The sequence below is a fragment of the Mya arenaria genome, chromosome 5 (genome assembly GCF_026914265.1).
Source record: "Mya arenaria isolate MELC-2E11 chromosome 5, ASM2691426v1".
In the NCBI taxonomy this organism is placed as follows: domain Eukaryota; kingdom Metazoa; phylum Mollusca; class Bivalvia; order Myida; family Myidae; genus Mya; species Mya arenaria.
In genome coordinates this window covers 60,696,910-60,717,187 of record NC_069126.1, presented here as the reverse complement: position 1 = coordinate 60,717,187, position 20,278 = coordinate 60,696,910, and the positions used below count along the sequence as shown (strand labels likewise).

Sequence of the window (20,278 nt, the reverse complement as noted above, 5' to 3'; positions counted from 1 at the left end):
AGATACGGATCATTTGCCGACATTCGCTGTCCAAAATCCATCAGTGGGTATTGATTTTAGTAAGTTTGTTACAGGTTGTTGACTAAGCCCTACAGATGACAAGAGTGGTTTCAAGAACAGCAATACAAGTAATGGTTGTTTCTCGTTTACAGATGGAAGTTTGTCTTTCTTAATATTTTATCGTTTTATTCGCAATCGTTGTGAGATGTTCGACAATGCTTGAAGTTTCACGATAATTATGTTACATCAATTCTGTACCAAACCCTAATAGCGACTCATTTTAAGGTGGCCAATGGGGCTAGAATAACAGTTCCACGTTACATTTAAATATTTACAAATATACGTCCTTGCTTCCTACATGTTTCTACTTTCTTGGACAACATGTCTAACTATTGGCACGTTATTGATATCACAAAGGGAACATGAGTACTGGTTTTTACCTAAGAAACGGGTTCAGAAATAAGTACTTCCTTTTTTGCCCGAACACTGACCTGTAGTAGCTGTATTTAGTTTCTGTTCACAGACGAATGCCTCCGGCTCGTAGGTACAATGAACGTCGTTTAGAAGACCCATCCTTATTCTCAATGTTGCACAGTCCTCCCCTCCGTGATTGGGCCAATTATCAGGTTGACCTTGATGGATAACGAAAACGAAAGAAAAACACAAATAATATGTGCAGTATGCATTGTTACAAATAAAACTAGAATTCTGTGAATCGGATATTTCGTCTGCCAGATCGAGAGCCCTTCAGTGACGAACAAAATTTAGAAACAATACTTTACGTGTCATAGCTAATGCACTTATTTGTTTATGAGTTTAATACGTAGTTATAACAGAGGCCCAACTGGTACGCAATTGCAAATAGCGCATCTCTTCATGGCTTTTGCTTAGAAAAACATGGACATGAAGGTTGAACAATTTGTAACATATAAGGATACTTAGAGTAAAATCAAATCATGACCCTTATCGTATGGAGCTGTGGTATAAATTGGAAGTATTAAACTGATTTGACCTCTTAGTTTAAGGTTACATGACATACACATTTGTGTTAGAATGGAACAACTTATATCCGTTAATGAAAATTGGCACTGATTTATGCACACGGTCCCTGTACTGGTGTTGAACTAATTTTCACCTACCACTGTCCCATAGAAGATCATCTGACCAAGGAACATCTTCTGACCCATACCAAGACCACTCCCCTTCCACTACTTCGTCTATTCCACCTATCCAAGCGGAATAGTACTCTGGTATTGCATAGTCTTCGTACGAATAATAGTAACCATATCCACCCTGGTGGTTGTCATTTTGCATCTTTAATCTGACATAATCTGAAATATTTTGAAGAAAATATGAGCTTTATATTTCAGCAATAGTACCCTTCTTAGCTTTGTATATGTTTTGCTGCTCTTTGTTTAATCATTTATTTATCATTTCTCTTGTTTAAGCCATTTAGTTGGCTTTTTAACATTCAAAACTTGGAATATTTTAAGAAAAAAGCAAACAGGTACGATCAAAGTTTCGATGATAATAAATCAAAGGCCTAACATATTTATAGGCTGGTATTCAATATGATCTTAATTGGATACCAGAAAGGTGTAGCTAAAAGGATAACTTGTTATTAATAATTGCCAAATAGAAATTATGATTCAATAATGTAGAATCATAATATTTGCTTAATTTGAATATTGAATACCAGCCCTGATAGTTTTTTTAAATTCAATTGAACATAGAACTGATAGTTGTCAGTGGATTATTTACGTTTCCGAAACCAAACTGTATAGAAATAATGCAACTGTTACTAACGCACATGTCCAGCAGGTAAGAGTAAGTTTTAAAACAAGTAAACACAAAATTATGACTTTCTTTTGAAATAATGATGTTTGAATACAAAACAATAAAGAATTGTCTAGTTTAAACATTTTTTTATAATATTTGTGAAAGCTTTGTAACGAAAAACAATAAACTAAGTAATAAATTAAAACTTACACATCATACCGTCTTAAAAGAATATTAAAAACAAAAATTGAAAGGAAATTGCATATATTCTGATTCTTCAACAGAATGCCTATTATAATATTAAAAACAATTAACGCAACATTCCATATTTTCCAGGTAACTGTAACAGTTCTGTTTAATGTGACGGGCAACACTTCTGCTAGAACATTATTATTGATTTAACATTCGATATGACATTTGTACATAAATTGCACATATAAATATTGTATTCAAAAAATACAAAATGTAAGGGAAGGTATATCAAGCTATATTTTATTTACTGCTTTTCTTGAGACCAGACTACTATAATAGATAAAAATATTTGATTTTTGCGTTAATTTAAACATTTATCCTGAAGAAAGACCCTTTATCTTTCAAAATAGATATGTACTTTGCTAAATATTCTTTTCTCTGATAAACATGCGAAGCGGCATTCTTTCTTCACAAACGATGAATATTCTGCCATGAGGTCCGTTTACAAGATTCACAAATATATCTATTAGAAAAACACAAAGTAAACGAATGTAACCTCCAAAACAATATCGCTCAATCCTAAACGTACCTGCAACAAATTCTTGTTCCGCCAAGTTAGAGAAACTCACTAAAGTGGCGTCATGTGCATTGCAAAAGCTGGCAGCTGCTTTAAATGCCATTTCAGTCTGAACGACAAGGTAGCACTTCCCAAACGTTGCTTCTTTTCTCCAGTCGCTCTGACAATCTGTCGTTCAAAATAAAATATAAGCAAAATTCAAACAAAACCAAATAGAAGGAAAAACTGAGGTATCAAAATCTTAACCAATACTCGGTATAGAGGTACAAGAGCAGTGCCTAGGAGACACAGGTCCAGAGAAACACAAAGTCGCAAAACAACATGGACAACTCATGCATCGTTATATCTTTATTTATAACTGTTCGGGTAACTACATTTAACTGAAAGCAAAATAGGTAGTCAACAGGATTAGATTACACTAGTATATATGCCCACCCCCATACGTGTCCACAAATATACAATAATAGCAAACTTCAAATATATTACATAATTTTCACACACCGTTTAAGGTACAAAACAAGTTATCCTTGCCATTGATGTGTCAATGGAAATTTCTTCGAAAATGTCACAATAATCTGATTGGTTGCGCGATAAAACAGAATAGTTTGTCTTGTCACCGTGCAATTGCATGTGCATATAGTAGCGAATATGGTTTTATATATTATATTTGAAACATTATCTTCATCTATTCTTAAATTCCTAAGGTTAAGGTCCATGATAAATGTTTTTTTATTGTTCGATTTTCATCCATTTGCCCCTAGTTTTATATAGTATATATGCCTATGTCTTTGGCGTTTGGCGTTTACCCTCTGCCATTAAACGAGGTTTATGTTTAAACTTGAGCTTGTTTTTGTAATTTTTCACATAAATATTGCATCAATATCATGACTATAACAATGTATATATTCATGAATTAAAGGGAATCGCAGGCAAATATGAACAAATTTCACCTACGGTCGACCGCGGTAATCTTCATCGAGGTCGAGGCTGAAAAAAAATGAAAAATAAAAACAAAGCAATGAAGCAAAAAAAACATTTTCGTGAACATTCAACTGAAATATTACTTTTTAAACCGCATTTTGTCACATCATCGTTGGTTGGCGTTATGTGTTGTTTCATATGTATACGAAAGAATATCATCTTAGTAACAAAAAAGAAACTGATAAATAAATCCGTTCAATCATTCATCGCTTTTGACAAATCACGACGAATCCAAATATGTCAATCTGGACAGATTGTGTGCGCCAGGCACATGCTGTTGTTTGTAACAGCTACTACAACCACAATCAGAGCTGCATATATATAATTAATAAATCAGACGTTATCAATAAACGTTAATGCACAACGTAAACAGGGTGACTCAACATAACGTAGAAATATTTTATTAATAAAAACATTGAGGTCAGACCGCTATAGCAATTGCACTGGATATTCAATTACAATTTATCATTAACTGAGAATTGTTCAGAAATTCAATACACGTATATATAAATTATTATCAAGCGAATAGTTTCGGAGTTGAAAGCACGAATAATTTATCATTTATAAAAACGTCATTTTAAGATTTTTAGTTCGATATTTATTTTGGTTCATGTTTGAAACCTGGGCGAAGAGTTTTACAGACAAATACGTTATTATTGAATGAGCTGTTACAAAATGACTAATTGAAAAGCATTAAAAAAATCATTGACAGTCGCTAAATAAGAAAAAAACGAAAGTGACGGAATTGGGTCCCAATTTTTCGAAACATCTTTACTTTTAACCGGATAAAGCCTAGTTCACTTACTTTGGTTTGGATGATTTTGTGTTATGTTTTTATTCTTACGAGGACTTAAAATGGACTCAGTTGACTTACCTTTTTTTGTAAAACGAGATGAGATACCGATGATAAAAGAAACAAAATAGACAATTATTTCAAATCAAACACCTCACATTCACTCAATGAGTAAGGTAAAAAAGGCCCATGATCATTGCAGAAATATAAAGAGTTCATAAAAGGCATGGCGATTGACAGATCAGTAATTTATGAATGAAAATAAATAAATGTGTTTTTAAGGTATATGAGTATTGGCTAGTTTCGACGCATAAATTGAAGAATTGATATTTGCACGAGTTACAATGAACGCTGTTTTTTAATATATAAGAATAAGAAATAAGAAATTTGATTTAATGATCTAACCTTGGTACTCTTAAAAACAGAAAAAGAAGATTGAAACAAAAATAAACAAAACAAGCATAGCTTAATCTTAGCTAAATCTCCTTATAACGGACTCAAATTGTTCGAGAAATTTTGGCCTGGAATGTGATCTACAAATGTGTGGACCAACAATTCGTAAAGTGAGTGCATTAAAAAAAAAACAATTTGACCCAAGATCTTTATAATGAAAAAGAGTATATTAGCATAGATTTTAATTAGATTGTTATCTATCAATATGCACCATTATTATGTTCAAATTGCTTGTAGGTCACACAGCTATTTGGGTGTCGATGGACATATGAATACAAAAGCATGTAAAAGAAAACCCTAAAGACACCAAGATACCAAGACAAGAACAAATTAAGCGATATTATTGACAGCGATCGAATGATGAAAGGTATAGGTGTAGCTTAAATAAGTTAAGGAGCAACAACCCTCTCCATTAGTGAACACTATAGGACACATTTACTGAATGTACGTTCAAATGGTATGTTTAAACGCATATACGAAAAATAACTATTTGACATTAATAAATTTGTCACATTGGCGTCATGATTCTACGTCGGCGTGCACCGGGTTAAAATGGAGTGATGTTTTTTAACCTACGATTCTTTGTCAGTTTTAGCAATTTTAATTTTAAAATTGGCTCACGATTGCATATGGTATTGCGAATTATATCACACTTCTATAACAATCTGACCTAATCGGTTTGAAAAAGAGATATGATATTCTGGGACACCCCTCTTTGAACATGTATTTATATGCAAAGCCATATTTAATGTATATCTTAGGTGTAAAACGCTACTACAATAATCAGATTATAAAGGTCAAGTTGTTTGTTGCTAAATTTATAAATTACAGTTAGATTCTGATCAGTAAATAAAATAAACACATAACCGCAATAGATGTATACAAGAAATTATCCTTACCAACAGTCGTTACTGTAGTTGTCGAGTATGTCACTGCTGTAGTTGGTGCCAATTCTTAAAAATAAATATTATTATATAAGAACACTTACTCTTTGAAAACATGTTGTTAATGCAAGAGGGGAACGATACTTTTAATTCGAAAAACTTCCATGATCATGTATTTCTAAATAAACTTAATAACTGAGTAAATGATAAGTCAGTTTATACAGTTATCAAACAGAGACAATGAATACAGGCTTAGTATAAAATGGTTAGTTTTCAGATATTTCGTCATTTATTTTACGATTTAAAGGCAAACCTATTAAAATTCATGCAAATTTGTAATTTATTTCGTAAACATAAGTACTGTTAAAGAGGTATAATAAATCATAAGACTATTTTATTCAACCGACCATTTTAAGATACATGAAATATGCAACACTGTGATAGTATTAATCAACACAAATAAGATTTTTTTAAATGACACGGGCTGGGATCCAAGATTTGTGTTTATTGGATAAAAGAACGATTTACTTAATCGGATTAAATGTTATTAATAACTGACCAATAGAGTGTCTAAAGTCAATGATATATGACCATAAGATTAACTTAAGTTGAATATTGAATTCCACCCAAGAACTTTAAAAATGCATTTAAGTATAGCCGAACATAAATAAAAGTATATGTAAATATAATCTAACATCTTTAAACTGTTTTAATATTGTGCAAAGAGAGATAGGCGGATTCATATAAATAGTGACCGATGTTCTGGAATCAATTCGTTGTTAAAATTTGGCATTTGTTCATATATATGTACCCTAATTCAGTCTTTCTTCATCCGATTACTGTTTCCCATTTGAAAAAAATACAAATCCAAAGTGAATGAAATGACCAAAAATCGGAGGGTACGAAATGGTCAGGGTACGAAAAGACTATACACCTTTTTCACTGCATTGAATGGTTCCACATACATTGAATGGTTTGTCAATACATGCCCTTATATTACTAGTATTAAGTGCTTACATTAATACATGCCCTTATATTACTAGTATTAAGTGCTTACATCAATACAAGCCCTTATATTACTAGTATTAAGTGCTTACATCAATACAAGCCCTTATATTACTAGTATTAAGTGCTTACATCAATACATGCCCTTATATTACTGGTTTTAAGTGCTTACATCAATACAAGCCCTTATATTACTAGTATTAAGTGCTTACATCAATACATGCCCTTATATTACTAGTATTAAGTGCTTACATCAATACAAGCCCTTTTATTACTAGTATTAAGTGCTTACATCAATACATGCCCTTATATTACTAGCAGTAAGTGCTTACATCAATACAAGCCCTTATATTACTAGTATTAAGTGCTTACATCAATACAAGCCCTTATATTACTAGTATTAAGTGCTTACATCAATACACGCCCTTATATTACTAGTATTAAGTGCTTACATCAATACAAGCCCTTATATTACTAGTATTAAGTGCTTACATCAATACAAGCCCTTATATTACTAGTATTAAGTGCTTACATCAATACATGCCCTTATATTACTAGTATTAAGTGCTTACATCAATACAAGCCTTATATTACTAGTATTAAGTGCTTACATCAATACATGCCCTTATATTACTAGTATTAAGTGCTAACATCAATACACGCCCTTATATTACTAGTATTAAGTGCTTACATCAATACACGCCCTTATATTACTAGTGTTAAGTGCTTACATCAATACACGCCCTTATATTACTAGTAGTAAGTGCTTACATTAATACAAGCCCTTATATTACTAGTATTAAGTGCTTACATCAATACACGCCCTTATATTACTACTATTAAGTGCTTACATCAATACAAGCCTTATATTACTAGTATTAAGTGCTTACATCAATGCATGCTCTTATATTACTAGTATTAAGTGCTTACATCAATACAAGCCCTTATATTACTAGTATTAAGTGCTTACATCAATACACGCCCTTATATTACTAGTATTAAGTGCTTACATCAATACATGCTCTTATATTACTAGTATTAAGTGCTTACATCAATACAAGCCCTTATATTACTAGTATTAAGTGCTTACATCAATACACGCCCTTATATTACTAGTATTAAGTGCTTACCTTTTAATTTACAGATAACTGTCTTCTCTTCCGAACAAAGGAACCAGTCCCAGCTACCTCCCGTAGATTGTTTACTTCCGGCACATAGTGTGGCACCATAAACAGACGATCCGACTGAAATTAGAAAGGTTGCTGTTATCGATGAGGCAAATGTTTGATATAATTTTTAATACAATATCGTATCAATATTATTTCTTTCGCGGCCTCAAACTGTTCAAGTAGTTAGAAGTGTTGTATTTGCCATATTCGTTACCCGTGATTATTAATGATAAGTTTAAATGATGTCATCCATAATCGCGGAAAAAAACAAACATGAAATGTTTTAACTACGTTTTACAAAAGTTCACAAAAATACAGCAACACTTACAAACTGACAGTGAAAATATGATAAATAATGATGCTTAATCAATTGTATTTATTAGTTAAGTTTAAACTTATTTATTTTACAACGATCATGAAAAAAGATATTACAACATTATATTAATCACTCTCGTTGGCACGATGTAACGCGAGAGCGTGGTCTTCTGTTGTGGCGGAAACCGGAGTACCCGGAGGAAACCCACTTGTCCGGCTTGGTGACCACAAACCATAGTCAAATGCGCCCAGGCCGGGAATCGAACCCGTCCGGGACGCCATGGTGAAAGGCGAGTGTGCTAACCACTGCGCTTATCGGACAACCAAATGTATTTCTTCATTTGAGTTAAAGAAACAGATTATTGAAAAACAATTTAAACAAGGATGATCACAGCAGAAGCAGAAAGTTAATCAAAATTAAACAAAATGTGCACGTCTGTGTGTCTACACATTTCACTCTCGAATGTTTGATATCTTTTCAGAGTACAATGTAGAATTATTGGAACAAAATCATTGTGCAGATATACATGGTAGAGATCAAATAGTTTTTGCAGTATATGATTATAATTTATTTTATTGAATGAGCAGAAATAGTTATATATGACAGGCCATGCACTGCTTAAATTTTGCAATAAACAAACACGACATGAACTTGATATGTGTTATAGCCAAAACGTTTATTTTCTGCATTTCACTTACATAAACAGTCAAACCATGAAATATTGTTGGGAAAATGACATTTAAACAGTAAACTATAAATACAATATTGGTCGAGATAATTTGTGCCAACTATTCATCTTTAAATGTCATATTCGAAACTTTTGTCTTGCAAAATACTTCCGGGTTTGAAATTTTCATTTAATTTAGTCCAAAGCATCATCACGATAGCTAAAAGTCCATTTGTAGACGTAAACAAACGAAGACTATTGGATTTGTTCACACAACATGTCACGATGTTATTCACTGGGATTGTTGAATCATATCGATGTCGTCGTAAACAATTATTTCAGAAAATTGATATCAAGTAACGTAAAGGGTCACAGACTGTACTGGAACGGATAATTAGACGTTGTTTTAAAGTTGACTGTTTATTTAAGTGTAAGACAGTATTTTATTTGACGAGTGTCATGGAAAATATGGTTCTTCTATGATCACGACTAAACATTTATATTAAATTCCTTGTTAATCTATGTAGACAACATGTATTCATATATCCTATATCGTCATATAACTCTTTCGCAATTGAATGTCTCGAATATCGATTTTTCAGATTGTCTTGCAAGTGAGCGCAAAAAGGTACAACACTATACTGCCCGCAAACGTTGAAACACTCCAGTTTACAAGTTTCAAATTTTGCAAATAAAAAGTTAATAGCTGCTACTATAAATCATATTAATATATGCATTTGCAAAACGTTATTGCAAAAATAAGAATATGTTTGACCGCAACATTACACTTTTGACTGTAATTCAGTAGCGACCGACAGTCTATTTCTCCTAGCTTGAAATTTGAATTCTATTGATAATAATTTTAATAATGATGTGTCAAAAGTGTGACAAGCGCAACAAAGACGAAGATTGACATACCATTTTTAAATCTGTTATATCTTAGGTTGGACTCGTCCCCCATAACTTTCATCGTGTTACCGAATCTCATCACCGGAAGCCATATTGACGTATTATAAGGTTTCGGCAATAAACCTGAAATATGTGTTCTGTTTATCAAAATATAGATTTGGAAGTATCTAAGAAAAAACAACAACGCTGTAACAGGCTATATCGCCCCCCCCACCCCCAACCCCGCCGCTACACGGTTCATACAGGGTGAAAGTATACAGAGTATAATTAAACTAAAATGAAGCATAATGTTTTGATTTTAAAGAAGAGTCTGTCACTTTAAACAAAACACGTTTTAGATAAATAATAACCTTTTTAGCGAGAATTGACAACGAATATTTGGATTGATAAAAGTTTTTATTTACTTAGTATAAGTGTGTGCAACATACTGTATAAAAAAAGTTCTTCCTCTGGTGACGAAGGCAACGCCATGCTGGCCTCTAACTGCGAACATACTTCAGCGCCTTGTTGGCTGCTCATTGGTTGGTCGATTATCCGGTAACAATTTCCGGTTTGTGGGAAGTCGTGCCAAACAAGGTTGCAACTAGATGCATCCTGATCTGCATACACAATTCGCAATTATATTTGACAAGTTTGAATGCATTTTAAGACTTACACAATTACTAAGTGTGTCACATGTGTAACATGTTTGTTACGTTCTTAGATTATTACTTGATATAAACTAAACAATTGAAATAACCGGGAAAACCCCATTACCCTTCAACTTAGAAGGAATTCTGTGTAATGACATAATGTAATAAAAGCAATGACACCTACTGGTACAAGCACAATAGCCTTCAACTTAGAAGGAATCCTGTGTAATGACAAAATGTAATAAAAAAAACAACATTGATATCTACAGCGACGAGCACAATAGCCTACATCTTAGAGGGAATCCTGTGTAATGACAAAATGTAATAAAAACATTGAAATCTACAGCGACGAGCACAATAGCCTACATCTTAGAGGGAATCCTGTGTAATGACAAAATGTAATAAAAAAACATTGAAATCTACAGCGACGAGCACAATAGCCTTCAACTTGAAGGAATCCTGTGTAATAACATAATGTAATAAACAACATTGATATCTACAGCGACGAGCACAATAGCCTTCAACTTGAAGGAATCCTGTGTAATGACAAAATGTAATAAAAAAACATTGATATCTACAGCGACAAGCACAATAGCCTTCAACTTAAAGGAATCCTGTGTAATGACAAAATGTAATAAAAAGCATTGATATCTACAGCGACAAGCACAATAGCCTTCAACTTGAAGGAATACTGTGTAATGACAAAATGTTATAAAAAACATTGATATCTACAGCGACAAGCACAATGGCCTACAACCTAAAAGACATCCTGTATAATGAAAAACATATTAATAAAAACATTGAAAACTATAGGGACACGCCCAGTAGCCTACAACTTAGAAGGAATCCTGCATAATAAAAAACATATAAATAAAAACATTGAAAACTATAGGGACACGCCCAGTAGCCTACAACTTAAAAGGAATCCGGTATAATGAAACACATTTAAATAAAAACATTGAAAACTATAGGGACACGCCCAGTAGCCTACAACTTAAAAGGAATCCTGTATAATATAAAAACATATAAATTAAATCATTGGACACTAAAGGGACAAGCCGAGCCCTTAGTTAAAGATTAAGTTTATTTGACATCAAATTAAGATATGATACAACATGGACCCGACCAGACGTGAGTAAATAATGGAGTAACATGGCCATAAATGTTACGTAATGATTAATTTCAAAAACAGTAAAAAAAATTACCAAGCATAACTTCAACTTCGCACAGGGTTAAATAGTCGCTCCTGTCTTTAAGACTTATCTTCACATATCTGAAAATAAAATGAAAAAAAAAAGTCGCGATATTATTACCACCTGTTAAATATAGATTGAATTATTGTTCACCAAAGTTAACACTGTGATATGTTTCATGAAATTCAAGCATCCTACCTGCCCCTTTTTCCACTGACAGGAATTCGAGTTATATATGGAACGTCTGACATCGCGTTTCTATACACGATTTCATTGTCCATAGTGCTATCACTGACGCCGCTTATGTAGACAACAAAGCCGCTTAGTCGATTGCTGCAACCTAGCATGGAACATTAACGAAAATTTACTTAATATGATATACCTCAGGTCATTTTTCTATCAATAAAATGACTCCGTACGTGTAAAATATTGACTCACCCTGTAAAATATTACTTCCAAAAATCGTGTCTTTAAAACAAAGTGACACCCCTCTATACCGAACAGACCGAACAGAACTGACTTACTGTACGTACTGCTATTGCTGTTGATACAAATACTTAAACTATTAGTGATGATGATGATGATGATGATGATGATGATGATGATGATGATGATGATTATACCCTTGTTACTTCAACTTCGACTTCTACTACTACTACTTCTACTGCTGTAGTAGTGCCTGCTGCTGCCGCTACTACTTTTGCTGCTGCTTCTACTACTATTACTACTACTACTTCTACTACTACTACTACTTCAACTGCTACTCCTACTAATTCTATACTACTACTACTACTACTACTACTACTACTACTACTACTACTACTACTACTACTACTACTACTACTACTACTACTACTACTACTACTACTACTACTACTGCTAGTACTACTACTTCTACTACTACTACTACTACTTCAACTGCTACTACTACTAATTCTATACTACTACTACTACTACTACTACTACTACTACTACTACTACTACTACTACTACTACTACTACTACTACTACTACTACTACTACTACTACTACTACTACTACTACTACTACTACTACTTCTACTACTACTACTACTACTTCTACTACTACTACTTCTACTACTACTACTACTACTACTACTACTACTACTACTACTACTACTACAACTACTACTACTACTACTACTTCTACTACTACTACTACTACTACTACTACTACTACGACTACTACTACTACTACTACTACTACTACTACTACTACTACTACTACTACTACTACTACTACTTCTACTACTACTACTACTACTACTACTACTACTACTACTACTACTACTACTACTACTACTACTACTACTACTACTACTTTTACTACTACTACTTCTACTACTACTACTACTTCTACTACTACTACTACTACTACTACTACTACTACTACTACTACTACTACTACTACTACTACTACTACTACTACTACTACTACAACTACTACTACTACTACTACTTCTACTACTACTACTACTACTACTACTACTACTACGACTACTACTACTACTACTACTACTACTACTACTACTACTACTACTACTACTTCTACTACTACTACTACTACGACTACTACTACTACTACTACTACTACTACTACTACTACTACTACTACTACTACTACTACTACTACTACTACTACTACTACTACTACTACTACTACTACTACTACTACTACTACTACTACTACTTTTACTACTACTACTTCTACTACTACTACTACTTCTACTACTACTACTACTACTACTACTACTACTACTACTACTACTACTACTACTACTACTACTACTACTACTACTACTACTACTACTACTACTACTATTACTACTTCTACTACTACTACTACTACTTCTACTGTTGCTGCTGTTGCTTCTGCTACTACTACTTTCCTACTACTGCTATGTGAATTGAAAAGGGAGTACGTACAATCTTGTCTGTTATACACGACGATCTCCTTTATTGGATAAGTTTGCTCCAGATCAACCTCCCACCAGGCACCGAGATCATTCTTGGTATGTGTACAACAATGGACGCTGATGTAATTTCCGTCTGTACATCCATCAACTCCATTTTCCTTCGGGCCGTACTTGTTACCAAGGCTAGACGTCCGAGTAGGTTTGTTCAAAGCTAGGTTTACATCTAAAGGTTTACAATGAGTTCAGGTTAAACATAGTCATTGGACATTTGGTATTAGAGCACATTATTAGGTTCCTTACCATTGCACACTATGCACAATCATTTCTACTGTTTACTGATACAGTTAAACATGTCATTTATAAACGTTTTCAATAAAAGTGAACTTAGCGTTCGTCCATACTTCTCGTTTTCTAGAAATTTCGGTAGCCAAACGTTAAAAATATCATAGTATGAGTATCATCAAGCGGTAAATACCATTTAACGTTTGTAACTATGTGTAAACAGAAATAAATACATATTAACACACCAACACCCAAACACATTGTCTGAAATATCGTAGCATCTTACCTGTTTTCTGTTTTACCTTTTCCTTATCGTTTTTGTCTGTAATTAAAACAAATATCATAGAGAGTCTCATCATTTATAATCGACAAAAGTGCCTTTCGTATAATGGATGAACGTACGTTATACACTGTGGAAATAAAATAAAATATTATGGTGTGTAAGGATACCTTTTATATATATTTTCCATTGCGTTTGCGCAGAAGACCACAACTCTAAAGTTGCTCCATCCAGTGCCTGTATCACCGTTGACATAAACTGGTTTCGTCCAATTAATTCACCTCTGCCGACCTTGACTTCAGAATTATCCCAACTAACCCAAAAGCCTTTAAAGTCTGTCACACTGGTTACACCATCGAGCTGTGTTTTGTACAGGAATACATTTGCCCCGACATCTTTAATTGTACATTGTGTGGAATATTTTCCGCCGAGTTTAATCTCGTAGTGAACAGTGTCGTTTTGGTCTGTGAACCTCAGTTGCGCTGCTGATTCACCGCGGAATTCAAATTTATAGGCATTGTGGTCTATGGACTGAAACGGTGCGGCCACATATTCTCCTCCGCCGCTATCATGTTTCACAACCAAAAACTTTTCTACAACATAAATGTGTGTTTTAGGTCAAAAGCAATATCAAGTACATGTTACAATTACCGGTTAACCTCACTCTAATTAGTAATCACTTTAGTATTTACCTGCTGTTTTGCAGGTGAAATTGTGCCTTTCAAAGCAGTCGGCACTATACATCGTTTTTGTGTTCACGCTGATGACGGCACAAGAGGGTCCCGTCATGTTCTCGGCAGTAGAAGCTTCAGTTATATCAGAAACATTGGTTTAATTAGTCGTAATGGAGTCGTGTGGATACATAAATATCACTTAGTTTTTTAATATCAAATGACCACTACATTTTTTTATAATCTGTAATATACCTCTTTTCAAGAATTCCTTTTGAAGAAAAAGAGAGCTATTCAAATGCCTACTTGTTTGATGTTTATGTTTCATTTTACCATGTGTTGCAGTGGTAAGAATGCAAAGAGGGAACGTCATTGATTCTGCATATTGCAGAGATTTTACGAATACAGATTTTACGATTGTTTTCAAACTCGTGTTTCATTTAGCATCAATCCAAACCAATACAAACCGAATATACACAATTCAATATATGATCTTTTCGATGAAGTGGGTTTTTTGGTACATTTAAAACATGTATGTATAGTAAGTTATAGACTAAAATGAAATGTTGAAAACAATAAATATGCAGTATATATGAACACATTCAAGAAAACTGTAAATAAATATATCATTTACCCAAACTTTAACTCTTCCAGAGATTGCTGCAAATATCCCCACCCATAACAATTATTATTGAAGAAACCATCGGGATGGTCGTGATATATTTAGTATCATAAAATGCAATAACTAAATTTGGATTACATTGCATTTTTAACAGAACGACAGTCGCATTACGAATTACTCGTTGACGTTTTATCGAGAGGACTCATTCGTGTGTTTAAGAAGTGTCTCGTTCACGTTTTGAAGAAGTGTCTCGTTCACGTTTTGAAGAAGTGTCTCGTTCACGTTTTATAGAAAGGTCTCGTTCACGTTTTAAGAAGGGTCTCGTTCACGTATTGACGAAATGATTCGTTTACGTTTTTATGAAGGGATTTGTTCACATTTTAAAGAAGGGCAAGTTTTGTAAAATAACTCGTTTATGTTACATTTACATTTACGGTTTTTAGAAGGAATATGTCACGTTTTATAGGACAAAATGGTTTAGGTTTTATAAAATAACTCGTAGACGGGATTCGTTCACGTTAAGAAGAATTATCCTTTCACATTGTACCGAAGTGAACCGTTCACGTTTCATAGATTGACCCGATCACGTTTTATAGAAGAAACTGTTTCATGATTTATTTGAGAACCCGTCACTTTTTTAGACAAGGGAATGATTTAAGATTTTTAGAAGCACTTGTTACATTAATATAATGGATTCGTTCACGATTTAGAGAAGGACTGGTTCACGTTTGTCAGAAGGGTGTGATTCACGTTTTATGGAAGGACTCGTTCACGTTTTATAGATGGGGCTCGTTAACCTCATGAACAGACGGGTACACCATTTATAGAAGGACTGGCTGACGTTTGAAAGAAGGGACGGCTTTACATTCTATATAATGGAATCGTTCACGTTTTATAGAAGGACTCGTGTTTTTTTTTTTAAAAGAATGAGTCGTTTACGATTTATAGAAGGGACTGGTTCACGTGGTATAGGGTTAGACATCGAGCTTATTTATTGTGTGAATTGTAGAATTGTAGAAAAAACGCTTGAGTCAATAATAAATATTTAAGACTTGGATTTAAAAAAAGTTAATTAGTATTTGCCAGTTGATGTCCGGTGAGTGTTTATAAATATATGTAAATTAAACCAGTTTCAGCAGAGTAAATAAAAAATGTTGTCTTCATAAAAACGTAAGCGAGCCCCTTTTACCGTAATGATATTATTTTTTGTGATAGAAAGTCATTGGTTAGTCATAACCCTTGTTGCATTGGCACCATAAAGTTGGTAGTGGAAATGGAATTCAATTAATAATAATAGTACGTCACTTTATATTAATGTATATAACTGTTACCATGTATACCATCTGCTAACATCAGTACATCAAGCTATTAATGAATGTTGCGTTATGATTTTTGAAAACCCCATACATTTGAAACTATGAACATTTGCTCACATGCTAAGGCATCCAGAATAAACATCGGTACATCAAGACCAGATAATTGCTTCCACTGTGTGGTGTTCATGTCGTATATGATTCCGAGCCATTGTATTTCACTTTCTAAAACAGAAATCAATGGTGTTAATGATACATGCATACCTTCAAATTTTTAAAATACAACCAAATACGCTTATCAAATTGTCAAAAACAAGAACAATAACAAGCTCAAAATTAACCTTACCGTTGAAAACACCTATTCCACTTTCCATAGTTGGTACGAAGACACTTGCTCCTTCGTTTTGACAAACATTTACAGCGTCGGCAAGTGTTAACTGTTCCAATCCGAATCTATGACAGGCTCCTGTGTTAGGGTCCTCTTCCCAACCATAGTTACAGATCGAAGACTTTGTGGCAGATTTATCCTTGTGGCCTTGGTTCGTGATTGCTAAAATAAATAAATGAGCACAATTATTTACAAATGTTTGATACATTTGAGTCAATAAGTTACGAATCTTAAGCACCACATATTCGTGTCAATAATAATTTTATTCCAGAGAGCAACAAAGAGTAAAGTTAATTTCCAAAACAACTGTAACTCAATTGCCGCCCTAGTCACACATATTGAAACATATCACTTTTCAACGCATTGCAAAGGATCTCAACGTTAACACAGCCCCACAAAGCATTTACACATGCACGTTTTGCACTTCCTTCAAACGATAAATTGAAGCTTAAAATTCGGCGCGGCGACAAACAAAATCTTGGTTTCGACTGCTCTAGCTGTTGTTAGGGTGGTAAAAATTGACTTTTTTTGCATTGGCATTGTGATCGGGATTTGTTCAACTAATACAAATTATCTTTACAGGTACAGTGCGGTATTCCACAGTACTGCCACCGAACGTTCGGGTTAGTGGTGTAGCACCAAGGTTGGCCCTCTCCTCTTGTATCGCGACAGTAATTTCCAGCCTCGTGTTGGTTTTGACCACCAGCAAATGTGTCATGATGGTAATTGTGATCATGCGGTATGTCAACGTCCCATCTCTGGCATTCGAGGCCTGTTTCAGTGTGGTTAACAAGTCCTTGCCATTTCGTCGAGTCAGTGATACAGTTTGCTAAATAAAAAGAATTAAAATTAGTCAATATGTCATTATATATATGTAGATAAACCTGAACATTAAGTCACACGAACAATAAAATGGCAGAATCGGTCAATTTTAAAAATGTGTCCAGCTGGCATATATATATGATTTTTTAACTCATCTTATGTACTTTAAATAAAAACAAATGATTCCTCTCTGCCAAAGCTAGTGAGGCATCACGTTTTTATATGACGATTATTTATATCAATGTTAACTGCGAGTGTTGACATGTGCATTTCTTCCGCCATGGAACTGTCAGCAATCCAGGGGTTCACCTCGGGTTTAAACTAATAAATGATTACAAAACCCCACCCCTTGTCCCGACATTCACCGTGTTCTTGCAAATGAGAGAAATATAAGCCTAAGTGCATGTACATAATTACCATTAACTTACAGTTTTCTGGAGTGAGCTTTCGGCCGATCATTCCATTGTCTGAAAAGACATTTTATAAGAACGATATTCACCACTTATATTGATTGAGTGAGTGATGCTTTGGAAGCACAAATAATATGTAAAAAACAGTTTTGGTTTGATTGAAACTGTTCATCAACAATAATAATAGATGTAACATTGTCAACATTTGTTACTTTACAAAACAACTATGAATGTAATAATGAAATAAAGATTTTAATTTTCATAATTATACAAATTACTCATATATCTTCTATATGGAAAACACTATTTATAAAAAACTAAAAACTTATTAAAATTAGCAAGATTGATAAATTCGTAAATAAGGTAAACCTCATCCTCTACAGAGTAATAAAGACAAGTAAGTATTTACTGTAGAACGTAATTATTGTAACGTAATACCATAGTTTTGAAACTGTAGAACATATATTTGTTACTGTAGATCATTGTTTTGAAACTGTAGAACATATATTTGTTACTGTAGATCATAGTTTTGAAACAGTATAGCATTGTTTTATAACTGAAGAGCATAGTTTTGAAACAGTAAAGTATAGTTTTAAAACTGTACAGCATAGTTTTGTAACTGTAGAGCATATTTTTGAAACTATAGAGCATGGTTTTGTATTTGTAGAGCATAGTTTTAAAACTGTAGAGCAAAGCATATTTTTGTTATTGTAGAATACAGGTTGTGTAACTGTAAAACAAAGTTTTCTAACTATACAGCAAAGGCTTTGTAACTGTTAATCATAGGTTTGCAACTGTAAAGCGTAGCTTTTTTAACTGTCGAGCATAGTTTTAAAACGGAAGAGCTGAGTTTTGTTGACTTTAGAACATAGATTTTGTAAACTATAGAGCACAGTTTTATAACTATTGAGCATATTTTTGTTACCGTAGAGCATACATTTATGACTATAGAGCATAGTTATGTAACTGTGGAGCATAGACTTTTCAACTTTAGAGCATAATTTTATAACTGTAGAGCGTAGAAATTGTAACAGTAGAGCATAATTTTATACCTGTACAGCACAAGTGATATACTGAAGAGTACAGGTTTTGTAAATTTTGATCTATGTTTTATATCAGAAGAGTCTAGTTATTTAACTGTTGATCATAGTTTAAAACTATATGCACAGGTGTTTGTTTCTGTAATGCACACGTTTTATTTACTGTGGAGCACAGGTATTTAAATGTTGTGCATACTTATTTAACTATAGAGTATAGGTCTCGAAACCGCAGAACACACGTTTGTTACTGTAAGGCACAGTTTTTATAACTGTAGAGCAAAGTTATGTAAATGGAGAGCACAGGTTTGCAACCTTAGAGCATACATTTTGTAACTGTATAACATTTCCTTTGCAACTGAAAAGAACAGTTTTGTTATTGTAGTAGAGCATAAGTTTTGTTAATTGTAGAAAATAGTTTTGTAACTGTAGAGCATAGATTTGTAACGTTAGAGCATACGTTTATAACTTAAGAGATTGGGTTTGAAACTGTAGAACATAAATTTGTAACGTTAGGGCATAGGTTTGCATCTTTATGGGCTTTTTTAACTTTAAAGCACAGCTTTGTAAATGTAGAGCATAGTTCTGAAATTGTAGAGCATAGTTTTGTCACAGTTGTGCATAATTTTGTTACTGTACAACATAGTTTTGTTACTGTATACAACAGGTTTGTAACTGTTTAACATAGTTTTGTAACTGTAGAGCATAGTTTTGTAACTGTAGATCATATTTTTGAAACTATAGAGCATGGTTTTGTATTTGTAGAGCATAGTTTTAAAACTGTAGAGCAAAGCATATTTTTGTTATTGTAGAATACAGGTTGTGTAACTGTAAAACAAAGTTTTCTAACTATACAGCAAAGGCTTTGTAACTGTTAATCATAGGTTTGCAACTGTAAAGCGTAGCTTTTTTAACCGTCGAGCATAGTTTTAAAACGGAAGAGCTGAGTTTTGTTGACTTTAGAACA

At 33.4% G+C, this 20,278-nt stretch overlaps 1 protein-coding gene across 2 annotated transcripts in view; it reads right to left on the bottom strand.

Annotated features, from left to right (window-relative positions):
• The window catches only part of LOC128234707 (uncharacterized), a 72,448-nt gene that overhangs the window by 28,974 nt on the left and 23,196 nt on the right, over positions 1 to 20,278 (bottom strand). For both annotated transcript variants that reach the window (XM_052949128.1, XM_052949129.1), the window contains exons 19-36: positions 18,293 to 18,331; positions 17,623 to 17,871; positions 17,001 to 17,204; positions 16,775 to 16,879; positions 14,741 to 14,854; positions 14,219 to 14,641; positions 14,055 to 14,090; positions 13,497 to 13,709; positions 11,749 to 11,890; positions 11,563 to 11,630; positions 10,154 to 10,324; positions 9,735 to 9,848; positions 7,795 to 7,908; positions 5,675 to 5,728; positions 3,503 to 3,535; positions 2,561 to 2,716; positions 1,140 to 1,331; positions 492 to 632 (exon numbers count right to left, since the gene is read on the bottom strand). In XM_052949128.1, the coding sequence (XP_052805088.1) occupies positions 492 to 632; positions 1,140 to 1,331; positions 2,561 to 2,716; positions 3,503 to 3,535; positions 5,675 to 5,728; positions 7,795 to 7,908; positions 9,735 to 9,848; positions 10,154 to 10,324; positions 11,563 to 11,630; positions 11,749 to 11,890; positions 13,497 to 13,709; positions 14,055 to 14,090; positions 14,219 to 14,641; positions 14,741 to 14,854; positions 16,775 to 16,879; positions 17,001 to 17,204; positions 17,623 to 17,871; positions 18,293 to 18,331 (2,568 nt within the window). The remainder of the gene's footprint in view (positions 1 to 491; positions 633 to 1,139; positions 1,332 to 2,560; positions 2,717 to 3,502; positions 3,536 to 5,674; positions 5,729 to 7,794; positions 7,909 to 9,734; positions 9,849 to 10,153; positions 10,325 to 11,562; positions 11,631 to 11,748; positions 11,891 to 13,496; positions 13,710 to 14,054; positions 14,091 to 14,218; positions 14,642 to 14,740; positions 14,855 to 16,774; positions 16,880 to 17,000; positions 17,205 to 17,622; positions 17,872 to 18,292; positions 18,332 to 20,278) is intronic.